This window comes from Rhinatrema bivittatum, chromosome 10 (genome assembly GCF_901001135.1).
Source record: "Rhinatrema bivittatum chromosome 10, aRhiBiv1.1, whole genome shotgun sequence".
In the NCBI taxonomy this organism is placed as follows: domain Eukaryota; kingdom Metazoa; phylum Chordata; class Amphibia; order Gymnophiona; family Rhinatrematidae; genus Rhinatrema; species Rhinatrema bivittatum.
Window position 1 is genome coordinate 53,783,568 of NC_042624.1, and position 14,621 is coordinate 53,798,188.

The following is a 14,621-nucleotide window of genomic DNA, read 5'->3' on the forward strand; positions in this document are numbered from 1 at the left end:
ATTTTATTCACCATTCCCTTTCTAATAATTCCCAACATTCTGTTTGCTTTTTTGACTGCCGCAGCACACTGTACCAACTATTTCAATGTGTTATCCACTATGACACCTAGATCTTTCTTGGGTTGTAGCACCTAATATGGAACCTAACATTGTGTAACTACAGCATGGGTTATTTTTCCCTCTCAAACAATCTACTTAGTAGCTAATGCCATGTTATACCCTGGTTTAAGTTTCTATGTTCTTACATCCTTTAGAGCCCGTTTTCGCCCGATTTGGACAGTTCACAGGTTCTTAGCGATACCCTATTAGACGATTTATGTTTATCTAACGCCTACTACTACTGTTTTGCTGTTCTATTTATATTATTTTTATCTTAATTCATTTTATTTTATCAGACGCCTTGTTTAATGTAACGCCATAGCAGCGATTGTTTTGTTATAATGGAAACCGATATGATTTGATATTTTTTTCAAGAATGTCGGTATATAAAAATTCTAAATAAATAAATAAATAAATATGCATCACCTTGCACTTGTCCACATTAAATTTCATCTGCCATTTTGATGCCCAGTTTTCCAGCCTCACAAGGTCTTCCTGCAATTTATCACAATCTGCTTGTGATTTAACTACTCTGAACAATTTTGTATCATCTGCAAATTTGATTACCTCACTTGTTGTATTTCTTTCCAGATCATTTATAAATATATTGAAAAGTAAGGGTCCCAATACAGATCCCCGAGGCACACCACTGCCCACACCCTTCCACTGAGAAAATTGTCCATTTAATCCTACTCTGGTTCCTGTCTTTTAGCCAGTTTGTAATCCACAAAAGGACATCGCCACCTATCCCATGACTTTTTATTTTTCCTAGAAGCCTCTCATGAGGAACTTTGTCAAATGCCTTCTGAAAATCCAAGTACACTACATCTACAGGTTCACCTTTATCCACATGTTTATTAACTCCTTCAATAAAGTAAAGCAGATTTATTTATTTATTTATTTCCGATTTTTATATACCGGCATTCGAGACAGCAGTCACATCATGCTGGTTCACATAGAACATGGGTGCATAGTAAACATAGTAAACATAACTATAACGATGGTGCTGAAAAGGCAGTTACATATAACAGGGTGATAAGAACTTGGCTGAGAAGGAAGAGAAAGGACAGGTTATTAATTCACACAGGTAAACGATAGAGGATATGGTTAAACAAGGTGTAGTTGGAGATTAGTTGACCATGTTGGCGTCCGGAAAAGCTTGAATGAATATCCAGGTCTTTAGTCTTTTTTTGAAGGTTGAGATGCATGGTTCTGTTCTGACATTTGAGGGGATGGAGTTCCATAACGGTGGAATGGCTGTAGAGAAAGCCCGGTCTCTTAGAGTGCAGTGTCTAGTAGATTTGGACGGTGGTACCTGTAGCGATCCCTTGTATGCATCTCTTGTTGGTCTTGACGAATTGTGTAGTCGGATAGGGATCTGTAGGTCAATGGGAGCCAGTTGGTGGATGATTTTGTATGTGGTAAGAATGGCCTTGTATATTATTCTAAAGTGTATGGGTAGCCAATGGAGGCTCTTTAGAATCGGGGTTATGTGGTCCCTTCTCCTGGTATTTGTCAGAATTCGTGCAGCTGCATTTTGCACCATCTGAAGCGGTTTGGTGTATGAAGCGGGAAGGCCGAGTAGGATGGTGTTACAATAGTCTAATTTTGAAAAAATGATTGCTTGTAGAATGGTTCTGAAATCTTGGGCATGGAAAAGAGGTCTAATTCTTTTCAGCACTTGTAGTTGGTAGAAACAGTCTTTGGTGGTTTTGTTAATGGTGGCTTTGAAATTCAGGCGATTATCAATTAGGACTCCTAGGTCTCTCACTTGTGTGATTGTTGGCGTGGCTTGTTGTGCAGAGGTGATGGTGCTAATTTCTGAGGCGATGAGCAGGAGTTCAGTTTTGCTGGAATTTAATACCAGGTTTAGGCTGGTGAGGAGGAGTTTAATTTTTTGAAGGCATGTATCCCAGTAAGCCAGAGTTTGTGCGAAGGAATCCTTAATGGGTATCAGGACCTGTATATCGTCCGCGTAAAGGAAGTGTTTGAGGTTAAGGTCGGTGAGAAGTTGGCATAACGGTGTAAGGTAAATGTTAAATAAAGTAGGAGACAGGGAGGACCCCTGTGGGACTCCTACTGACGACGGATGTTGAGAGGATTCTTTGTTCTGTATCTTGACCTTGTATCCTCTAGTGCTGAGAAATGATATGAACCAAGATAGTGCTGTACCTGAGATACCTATGGAGGCTAACTGGTGAATGAGTAAGGAATGATTGACGGTGTCAAAGGCGGAAGAAAGGTCCAGTAGGATCAGTAAGAAGGCTTGACCTTTATCGAGGCCCAGGATGAGGTGATCTGTTAAGGAAATGAGGAGGGACTCCGTGCTTAGTGTTTTGCGGAAACCGTATTGTGATGGGAATAGGAGGTTGTTTTCTTCAATGTAGTTTGAGAGTCGGGTGTTCACCAGTTTCTCCATAATCTTCGCTATGAAGGGGAGGTTGGCGATCGGTCGGTAGTTGTTTGGGTCATTAGGATCTAGATTAGGTTTCTTGAGTAATGGTTTGAGAGAGGCCAATTTTAGATTTGTGAGGCAAGACTTGCCCTGGGTAAAGCCATGCTGACTTTGTTCCATTAAACCATGTCTTTCTATATGTTCTGTGATTTTGATGTTTAGAACACTTTCCACTATTTTTCCTGGCACTGAAGTCAGGCTAACTGGTCTGTAGTTTCCCAGGATCGCCCCTGGAGCCCTTTTTAAATATGGGGGTTACATTAGCTATCCTCCAGTCTTCAGGTACAATGAATGATTTTAATGACAGGTTACAAATTTTTACTAAATCAGGTCTACCTCATCTTCTAGGTTCACCGTGATTTGGTTCAGTCTATCTGAATCATTACCCATGAAAACCTCCCCAACATCCTCTTCAGTAAACACCGAAGAAAAGAAATCATTTAATCTTTCCGCGATGGCCTTATCTTCTCTAAGTGCCCCTTTAACCCCTCGATCATCTAACGGTCCAACTGACTCCCTCACAGGCTTTCTGCTTCGGATATATTTTAAAAAAGTTATACTGTGAGTATTGCCTCTACAGCCAACTTCTTTTCAAATTCTCTCTTAGCCTGTCTTATCAATGTCTTACATTTAACTTGCCAACGTTTATGCATTATCCTATTTTCTTCTGTTGGATCCTTCTTCCAATTTTTGAATGAAGATCTTTTGGCTAAAATAGCTTCTTTCACCTCCCCTTTTAACCATGCCGGTAATCGTTTTGCCTTCTTTCCACTTTCTTAATGTGTGGAATACATCTGGATTGTGCTTTTAGGATGGTATTTTTTAACATGACCACGCCTCTTGCACACTTTTTACTTTTGTAGCTGCTCCTTTCAGTTTTTTTTTAACGATTTTTCTCATTTTATCAAAGTTTCCATTTTGAAAGTTTAGCACGAGAGCCGTGGATTTGCTTACTGTCCCCCTTCCCGTCATTAAATCAAATTTGATCATATTATGATCACTATTGCCAAGTGGCCCCACCACCGTTACCTCTCTCACCAAATCCTGTTCTCCACTGAGAATCAGATCTAAAATTGCTCCCTCTCTCGTCGGTTCCTGAACCAATTGCTCCATAAAGCTATCATTTATTCCATCCAGGAACTTTATCTCTCTAGGTGTCCGAAGATACATTTACCCAGTCAATATTGGGGTAATTGAAGTCTCCCATTATTACTGCACTACCAATTTGGTTAGCTTCCCTAATTTCTCTTAGCATTTCACTGTCAGTCTCACCATCTTGACCAGGTGGTCGATAGTATACTCCTATCACTATAGTCTTCCCCGACACACAAGGGATTTCTACCCATAAAGATTAAATTGTGCATTTAGTCTCGTGCAGGTTGTTTATCCTGTTAGACTCTATGCCAACCCGGACATAAAGCACCACACCGCCTCCCGGGTGCTCCTCTGTCATTGCGATATAATTTGTATCCCGGTATAGCACTGTCCCATTGGTTGTCCTCCTTCCACCATGTCTCTGAGATGCCAATTAAGTCTATGTCATCATTCACTGCTATACATTCTAATTCTCCCATCTTACTTCTTAGACTTCTGGCATTAGCATACAAACATTTCAAAGTTTGTTTTTTGTTTGTATTTTCATTCTGCTTTTTAATTGATAGGGATAAGTTAGAATTTTTTTAGCTCAGGTGAGTTTTTAGTTACAGGCACTTGGACTACTTTTCTTATTATTGGAACCTCACTGTCGGGATGCCCTAATTCTAATGCATCATTAGTATCCTTTGAAGATACCTCTCTCCGAACCATGCGCTGCTAAGTGACTGTCGGCTTTCCCCTTTGTTCTAGTTTAAAAGCTGCTCTATCTCCTTTTTAAAGGTTAGCGCCAGCAGTCTGGTTCCACCCTGGTTAAGGTGGAGCCCATCCCTTCGGAAAAGACTCCCCCTTCCCCAAAAGGTTCCCCAGTTCCATCAAAACTGAATCCCTCTTCCTTGCACCATCGTTTCATCCATGCATTGAGACTCCGGAGCTCTGCCTGCCTCTGGTGACCTGCACGTGTAACAGGGAGCATTTCAGAGAATGCTACCCTGGAGGTTCTGGATTTAAGTTTTCTACCTAAGAGCCTAAATTTGGCTTCCAGAACCTCCCTCCCACATTTTCCTACGTTGTTGGTGCCCACATGTACCACGACAGCCGGCTCCTCCCCAGCACTATCTAAAATCCTATCTAGGTGACGCGTGAGGTCCGCCACCTTCGCACCAGGTAGGCATGTTACCAGGCGATCCTCACGCCCACCAGCCACCCAGCTGTCTACATTCCTAATAATCGAATCACCAACTATGACAGCCGACCTAACCCTTCCCTCCTGGGCAGTAGGCCTTGGGGAGATATCCTCGGTACGAAAGGACAGTGCATCACCTGGTGAGCAGGTCCTTGCTACAGGATCCTTTCCTGCTACACTAGGTTGATGCTCTCCAATCATGAGACCTTTTTCCTCCAAGGCAGCACCAGGGCTGCCAGTCTGAAGTTGGGACTTGGCTACTATGTCCATGAAGGTCTCATCTATATACCTCTCTGTCTGCCTCAGCTCCTCCAGGTCTGCCACTCTAGCCTCCAGAGATCGGACTTGTTCTCTGAGAGCCAGAAGCTCTTTGCAACGCATGCACATGTACAACTTCTCATCGGTGGGTAAAAAATCATACATGTGACACTCGATGCAAAAGACTGGGAAGCCCCCCTCTTGCTGCTGGACTGCTGCTTTCATCTCAATTTTGATCAGTTCCTAGTTAAGCTTTAGGTTGCTATGGGAGTAGGAATGTGTCTAATTAATGTCCTTTAAATGTATTAGTGAATTCGCTATATGTCTGGTAGTGGCCTACAGGGGTCTGATCAAACTCTCAATAAAGTTTTTGTTGGTTTGTTTTTTTTTTTGTGAAAGTGGAACCTGCCTATAAATTAAAGGATGAGCTAGGGATGGGAGGGTTGGGAAATACAAACAGTCTAACTTCAGTTAGTCAGCCAGAGTGACTCACTGCTCTCTTGATTAACAAATGTTGGTACCTATTCAAACCAAATCACACTACCTCAACACCTTTCCAAGGTGAGTAACTGAACTGAACTTTTCAACCTTTTTACTTAGGTATATACTGCTCCTAGTTTATTTCTAGCTTCTGGCTACTTTTTGGGGTTTTATTTTATTTATTTTTTGTTTTTTTTTAATACAAATACTCAGTTCTGCTTACTAGCTGCTTTATTGACTATTTAAAAATACAGTCTAACTTGTTTATTCACTGACTTACTGACTTATTGAAAGCACAAACACACAAACACACAAAATAATATTCCCAAATAGTTAACTTTGCCTCAATACTTTTAAAAAAGACAATGTCTCAAGCAAAAACTTACTGATTCCTTTCAGCCACCAGCAAGATGATCCTCTCCTCTCAGTGCACCCACTGGAAGTGTTATGGTTATGAAGTGTTGGGAGTGGGTTCTTGGGTACTGCGGTGATGGCCACTCCCACGGGGAGGTGCGCCGTGAGGAACCGCAGTACTAGGCTAGATGCTATACATGCAGACACAGAGAAGTTGTATTTATTATACAGCTCGATGGTACTGCCCGAGGAGCGGGCAGCAGTGAAGGTAACCCAGTGAAGTAGTCCAGGGGTCCTCAGCAGAGGAGACCAGCGTCACACTCGAGTAGGTGATAGGCAGTGCGGCGTATCAGGGACAGGTCCCGGATGTAGACACAAGAGCGCTGAAGCTGAAGGTGAGACAGACTGAAAGGGTTAGTATTCACTGAAGCAGAAAGCTGTATTGTTGAAGGTCCTGGCAGGCAGAAGTTGTTCAGTGGCAGGCACCAGATTAGGGAGAACAGACCCTCGAGGAGCGAGTACCCGGTATCCCAAGATAGGTACCTGAAATAGAGCAGAAGGGCCCCTGAGGAGCGGGTACCCAGGTTAGTGAAGAAATACCCCGAAGAGCAGAGAGAGCCTCCTGCGGCAGCTGGGAAGCGGCAGAGCAGTTTAGACCGGAGGCAATCCAATCCTTGCTAACTCAGTTTGTTAGCAAACGAAGGGCAGACTAAATAAATACCAGGATGTGATGACATCACTCAGAGGGGACGCCCCCGAGGTTCCCGCCATGATGTGGATAAAGACGTGGGTGGCATGCGCGCGCGCGCACCCTAGGATGCCCTCAGGAAAATCATGGCGAACACCGTCGCCGTTGCCAATCTAAGGACACCGAAGAAAGTGGCATGAAGACTCGGCAGCAGCCATCTTCCCAAGGCTTGAGGAGAGAGAAGGAAGAAAGGTGAGGCATAGAGGTCGAAGCCGTCTGAGACCGACAGACGCAACAGGAAGAGATGTCCACCAACCAATTATGGAGCCAAAGGAGACACTGAGCCGATACCACTGAAACCATACCCCGGGTGGCCGTGCATACTAGGTCGTACAAGGAATTCGCCATGTAGGCAATTCCCATCTCTAGACGAGCCGCTTGAACCAGAGACAAGTGACCCGAGAACGACGGATCTTGCGGCTTCTGGACCCAACATAAACAGGCATGTTGCATCATACTCGCACAGACGGCTGCTCGAAGACCCAAGGAAGAGACCTCAAACATAAGTTTGAGCTGCATTTCAAGCTTTCGATCCTGAACGTCTATGAGAGCAGTTGCTCCCGTTACTGGAATTGTGGTCTTCCTGGTGACCGCAGAAACCGCCGTATCCACCTTGGGCGTCTTGAGGCTCCTCCAACAGTGGATACAGCTTAGTCATTGCCGTTCCCACCTTGAGGCCCGAGTCCGGGAAATCCCACTCCTGGCTAATGAGTTTTTGTATTTTCTTTGGGATAGGGAAGGAACTGGGAGGCCCCCGAAGACCATCCAGGACTGGGTTCACACCTTCATTGTCGGACTCCTCCTGAGACACTTGACCCCCAGCTCCTCCAGAACGTGGGTGATAAGCGGGCGGAGCTCCTCTTTTTTGAAAAGCCAAATGACCTGAGGTTGATCTGGATCTGGGAAATGATCCACATCTGGATCCCCTTCCAGATAGACTCCTGGAGAGGAAGAGCTGTCGCCCTGCGGGTCATCAGAATCCCTGGATCCTCCTGATTCACATCCTCAGAGACATCCTGGGGCTTCTTGGGTTGGGTTGGACCCTGAGAGGAGCCCTCCGGGGTCCCCCGGGACCTTTTCGAGGGATTGGCAGGAATATCCTTGGATTGCCTGTGAAACTTCTTCCTAGCCAGGAAGGCTTCATGCATAAGTAGGATAAATTCAGGAGAAAACCAGACAAGGAAGAATATCCCTCAGGATCACTACTTGTCGAGTCAGTATCCTTCTCTAGTTCGTGCCCCAGCTCCTGCCCCATGGGAGAAAGGGGGGTGGGGTGGGCCGCAAACTGCCTCCTTAACAGGCTGCCCGTCCTTGGGGACTTTGGAGTCCAAGCCAGAGTCCAGTGAGCGGGCAGATTTTTTATCCCGTTTGCCCTTAGACAACAACTCCTCCCCTCCCTGTGCACAACCTGTGTAGAGTGAAAAGGAGCTGAGGGGAATGGACACTGTGCTGTTGGCTGCACAAGCCCCCACTGTCGGTAACTCCGACATTGTGAGGTGTTCCGGCGCCAGAAAACCTTTTTTTTTTGTCAGGGGGCTGCTCAAGCACCTGGCCCTAGAAGAAGGCAAGTCACCCAAAAATGGCAAGCTATCACACCACTGCCATGCAGGAAGCAGAGACGGGCTGAGAGGAATAAAAAGTGAAATGGCGCACGAGCCAGGAATCACAATACACCAATGCGCGTTGGGCCTCCTCTGTGCCCCTCCCGGTGAAAGGCCCTGCCCCCCCCCCCCCCAGCTGCAGTCCATGGACCTCCCACACAGGCCCTGCAAGGCAGGCCGATTAACCAGCACAGCTGCTGCGCTCAGAAGTACAAGAAAAAAAATAACCAAGAGACTTTTTTTTTAAAACTTAATAAACCTGAAAGAAAGGTAGGTAGAAACAAAAAATAAAACCCTTAAAGGGATACTTCTGTGAGCTGGCAGCTGTCACAAGGAGGAGACCTCAAGGCCAAAGAGGGAGCCAGTCCCCTGGCTATCAGGGGCCTCAGAAGCAGTGGGCTAGCACCACCAGGAGTATCCTGCTGCCTGGCTCAACCCAGAGGATGGTCTGAGAAACAAGACCTAGCAACCCTGAGGAGCAGAAAAATTCTCTGAATGCCCAAACAATCAGGACTGCAGGTATGCACCTCTACCATCTGCTGGCGGCAGAGAAATACTGAGGGGCTGCAGGTGGCACTCTCAATTATAGGGCACAGTCTCAAAGTTTGCTCTCTGCCACCATCTACTAGTAGGGATGCATAACCCACTGGTCTGTACTGATCTGGGTATGTTCTGGAACTTAGGATGACAAATATGGAGAGGAGATTTTTTAAATCCTTATTAGTTTTAATTGAGTGTTATTTGATATGTCTGCTGTTTTGAAATGTTTTATTGATGTTTAGGAAATTTTAAAATTATATATGGATGGGTGTCAAAGGAAGTATCCAGCCCAGGTGCCAAATACTTTATGTATACCACTGGAGAAGAGGTCCCCTGGAGGGGATGAAGTTGAGACAAAGGATCAACTAGAAAGGGTGGATGTTGACAGAGGGAATAAACTGGAGTGCGGGGACGGTTAGAATAGAGTGATTATTGGAAGGTGACCACACTCCTGCTAATTTGGTTTGGTTGTCCTCTGGGGGTCATGTGAATTTTCTAGTGCTAAAATGGTTACATTGACTAAAAATTTGGGAAGCCCTGATCTAAGGAGTCTATTTACTAAGCTGCAGTATTTTCCCATAGAGGAGGAAAATACCACAGGGTTTACTAAACTGTAGTAAATTGGTTCCACAACTTAGGACATCACATATTTTCCCCAGTGGTGAAATACCTCCAGGAATACCACAGGTTAGCAGTTCCCATAAATGCAATGACAGCCCCTCAGGCTATGATCACTATCTTGTTAAAGTCAGAGTGGCCCGAAATCAACCGCCCCCACCCCAAAAGTATGGTACACTCAGATATAATTTGGGTGATGAGGGGGCGGGGGAGACAACAAATTTTCAAGCATGTGCTACAAGCTGACCTGGTTTTGCTGTCCAGCTACACTGTACAATTACCATCCGAAAGACAGTCAAACTTGTGCAGCTGACAGCAGGGAGTTATTTTTAGTACAGTGGGTTATGGCAAGATTATGAAAGGGTGAAAGACATAGTTAGAGCAGTGTAAACAATCAAGCTTGTACAGATGACAGTTGAAAGATATCTTTAACTAAGGGAGAGCAGACAGCAACAACAAGGTAGTCTGGGTGGGCTAAATGGTTATCTACCATGTTTCTTCTATGACATCTCCAAACTCCACAAATCCCAGGGACTGTAAACAGATGTCTTTATAAACAACTACTTACTAAATCTTTTATAAAAGTAACTCACCTTTTTAGGTTTGTGTTTTTCCACTAAATCTTTAACAAACTGGTAACGCTGTTTGTACAATGGAGGTGTGAACTTAACTGGTTCCATGAGATGACCAATAAACAGAAAAATGAAAATCACTACGAAAGGAAAAATAATCTTCAGGATATTTCAAAAGAAGTCAAATTACCAAATTTACATCAAATATCTCTTACTATATTATCTCATAAATATACATTTTGTAGATTCTTTATTTGCATTTTACTTAAAAAATGTGTTAACCACTCTAATAATAAGTTGCCATACTGGGTCAGACCCAGGTTCCATCAAGCCCAGCATCCAGTTTTCAACAATGGCCAATCCAGGATACAAGAACCTGACAAGTACCCAAACATTAAATAAATCCCATGCTACTAATGCCGGTAATAAGCAGTGGCTATTCCCTAACTCAACTTGATTAATAGTAGTTTATGGACTTCTCCTGCAGGAACTTGTCCAAACTTTTTTAAACTCAGATACACTATCTTTATCACATCCTCTGGCAATGAATTCCAGAGTTTAATTGTGCATTGAGTGAAAAAATAATTTTCTTCAATTTGTTTTAAATGTGCTATTTGCTAACTTCATGGAGTGCCTCCTAGTCCTTTTGAATCAGTTATTTACTCTTTCAGGTAATACATCCACCTGTTCTAGTCCATGATTTCATAGACCTCTATCATATCCCCTCAGCTGCCTTTTCTCCAAGCTGAACAGCCCTAACCTCTTTAGCTTTTCCTTATAGGGGAGCTGTTCTATTCCCTTTATCATTTTGGTCATCCTTCTCTGTACATTTTCTAGTGCAACTATACCTTTTTTGAGATGTGGTGATCAGAAATACACACAGTACTCAAGGTGCGGTCTCACCATGGAGTGATACCAAGGCATGATGACATTCTCTGTTTTATTTCCCATTCCTTTCCTAATTCCTAACGTTCTGTTTGCATTTTTTACTGCTGCAGATGACGCACAGATCACTTTCCTGGATGGTAACTCCTAATATAGAATCTAACATCATGTAAGTTCCCTATGTGCATCACTTTGCACTTGTCCACATTAAATTTCATCTGCCATTTGGATACCCAGTCTTCAAGACTCACAAGGTCCTCCTGCAATTTATCATAATTCGCTTGTGATTTAACAAGTGAGCATAATTTTGTGTCATCTACAAATTTGATCACCTCATTTGTCATTCCCCTTTCCAGATTAATAAATATATCGAAAAGCACCAGTCTAAGTATAGATCCCTGAGGCACACCACTGTTTACCTTTCTCCACTGAGAAAACTGACCATTTAATCCTACTCTCTGTTTCCTATCTTTTAACCAGTTTGCAATCCACGAAAGGACATTTCCTCCTATCCCATTATTTTTTTATTTTCTTAAGAGTCTCTCATGGGGGATTTTGTCAAACACTCTCTGAAAATCCAAATACACTACAACTATTGGCTCACCTTTATTCACTCCTTCAAAAAAAAAAATGTTGCAGATTTGTGAGGCAAGACTTTCCCTGGAAAATGGTGACTGTGTCCCATTAAACCATGTCTCTCCAGATGTTCTGGGGAATATATTCAGAAGCCACTTTAGTTGCTAGGCTGCTACAACACGTGCGTACGTTCCCATTGTAGCAGCCTAGCAACTACAGTAATATTGAGCCCTGATCGCAGTAGGACATGACTACAATCCGGGCTGAAGAACTGCAACAATTTCACGTACTGGTTTGGGGGGGGGGGGGGGGGAGACCTGGAATGCCCCATTATGTTAGGAAATATTGGGAACTGGGAGCGGGGGTGGGGAAGGGGACTGAGCAGCAATATTTTGTTTTTTCACGTAGTGATGGGGCACTGTTATAAGCTCTTAAACTTAATTGTTAGAAAAAAACGGAAAGGAACAGCTACAAAAGTAAAAAATGTCCAAGAGGCGTGGTCATTGTTAAAAAATACCATTCTAGAAGCACAGTCCAGATGTATTCCACGCATTAAGAAAGTTGGAAAGAAGGCAAAACGATTACCGGCATGGTTAAAAGGGGAGGTGAAAGAAGCTATTTTAGCCAAAAGATCTTCATTCAAAAATTGGAAGAAGGATCCAACAGAAGAAAATAGGATAAAGCATAAATATTGGCAAGTTAAATGTAAGACATTGATAAGACAGGCTAAGAGAGAATTTGAAAAGAAGTTGGCTGTAGAGGCAAAAACTCACAGTAAAAACGTTTTAAATATATCCGAAGCAGAAAGCCTGTGAGGGAGTCAGTTGGACCGTTAGATGATCGAGGGGTTATAGGGGCACTTAGAGAAGGATAAGGCCATCGCGGAAAGATTAAATGATTTCTTTGCTTCGGTGTTTACTGAAGAGAATGTTGGGGAGGTACCCGTAATGGAGAAGGTTTTCATGGGTAATGAGTCAGATGGACTGAATCAAATCACGGTGAACCTAGAAGATGTGGTAGGCCTGATTGACAAACTGAAGAGTAGTAAATCACCTGGACCGGATGGTATACACCCCAGAGTTCTGAAGGAACTAAAAAATGAAATTTCAGACCTATTAGTAAAAATTTGTAACTTATCATTAAAATCATCCATTGTACCTGAAGACTGGAGGATAGCAAATGTAACCCCAATATTTAAAAAGGGCTCCAGGGGCGATCCGGGAAACTACAGACCGGTTAGCCTGACTTCAGTGCCAGGAAAAATAGTGGAAAGTGTTCTAAACATCAAAATCACAGAACATATAGAAAGACATGGTAAAATGGAACAAAGTCAGCATGGCTTTACCCATGGCAAGTCTTGCCTCACAAATCTGCTTCACTTATTTGAAGGAGTTAATAAACACATGGATAAAGGTGAACCGGTAGATGTAGTATACTTGGATTTTCAGAAGGCGTCTGACAAAGTTCCTCATGAGAGGCTTCTAGGAAAAGTAAAACGTCATGGGATAGGTGGCGATGTCCTTTCGTGGATTGCAAACTGGCTAAAAGACAGGAAACAGAGAGTAGGATTAAATGGGCAATTTTCTCAGTAGAAGGGAGTGGACAATGGAGTGCCTCAGTGATCTGTATTGGGACCCTTACTTTTCAATATATTTATAAATGATCTGGATAATCAAATTTGCAGATGACACAAAATTGTTCAGAGTAGTTAAATCACAAGCAGATTGTGATAAATTGCAGGAAGACCTTGTGAGACTGGAAAATTGGGCATAAAATTGCAGATGAAATTTAATGTGGATAAGTGCAAGGTGATGCATATAGGGAAAAATAACCCATGCTATAATTACACAATGTTGGGTTCCATATTAGGTGCTACAACCCAAGAAAGATCTAGGTGTCATAGTGGATAACACATTGAAATAGTCGGTACAGTGTGCTGCGGCAGTCAAAAAAGCAAACAGAATGTTGGGAATTATTAGAAAGGGAATGGTGAATAAAATGGAAAATGTCATAATGCCTCTGTATCGCTCCATGGTGAGACCGTACCTTGAATACTATGTACAATTCTGATCGCCGCATCTCAAAAAAGATATAATTGCGATGGAGAAGATACAGAGAAGGGCTACCAAAATGATAAGGGGAATGGAACAGCTCCCCTATGAGGAAAGACTAAAGAGGTTAGGACTTTTCAGCTTGGAGAAGAGACGACTGAGGGGGGGATAGGATAGAGGTGTTTAAAATCATGAGAGGTCTAGAACGGGTAGATGTGAATCGGTTATTTACTCTTTCGGATAGTAGAAAGACTAGGGGGCACTCCATGAAGTTAGCATGGAGCACATTTAAAACTAATCGGAGAAAGTTCTTTTTTATTCAACGCACAATTAAACTCTGGAATTTGTTGCCAGAGGATGTGGTTAGTGCAGTTAGTATAGCTGTGTTTAAAAAAGGATTGGATAAGTTCTTGGAGGAGAAGTCCATTACCTGCTATTAAGTTCACTTAGAGAATAGCCACTGCCATTAGCAATGGTAACATGGAATAGACTTAGTTTTTGGGTACTTGCCAGGTTCTTATGGCCTGGATTGGCCACTGTTGGAAACAGGATGCTGGGCTTGATGGACCCTTGGTCTGACCCAGTATGGCATTTTCTTATGTAGGGTTATTTTTCCCTATATGCAACACCTTGCACTTGTCCTCATTAAATTTCATCTGCCATTTGGATGCCCAATCTTCCAGTATTGCAAGGTCCTCCTGTAATGTATCACAGTCTGCTTGTGATTTAACTACTCTGAATAATTTTGAATCATCCGCAAATTTGACAACCTCACTCGTATTCCTTTCCAGATCATTTATATATATATTGAAAAGCACCGGTCCAAGTACAGATCCCTGAGGCACTCCACTGTTTACCCTTTTCCACTGAGAAAATTGACCATTTAATCCTACTCTCTGTTTCCTGTCTTTTAACTAGTTTGTAATCCACGAAAGGACATCGCCTCCTATCCCATGACTTTTTAGTTTTCGTAGAAGCCTCTCATGAGGGACTTTGTCAAACGCCTTCTGAAAATCCAAATACACTACATCTACCGGTTCACCTTTATCCACATGTTTATTAACCCCTTCAAGAAAATGAAGATTTGTTAGGCAAGACTTCCCTTG

The 14,621-nt window shown here is 43.0% G+C and overlaps 1 protein-coding gene across 5 annotated transcripts in view; it reads right to left on the reverse strand.

Moving 5' to 3' along the window:
• HENMT1 (HEN methyltransferase 1) overlaps positions 1-14,621 on the reverse strand; it is a 117,777-nt gene that overhangs the window by 75,356 nt on the left and 27,800 nt on the right. For 3 of the 5 annotated variants that reach the window (XM_029617592.1, XM_029617594.1, XM_029617593.1), the window contains exon 2: positions 10,025-10,143. The exons of 1 other annotated variant lie outside the window; for it this stretch is intronic. In XM_029617592.1, coding sequence (XP_029473452.1) covers positions 10,025-10,111 — 87 coding nt within the window. In that variant the 5' untranslated portion in view covers positions 10,112-10,143. Of the gene's footprint in view, positions 1-10,024; positions 10,147-14,621 lie in introns of those variants that run through there. One more of the 5 variants, XM_029617595.1, reaches the window with a different exon arrangement.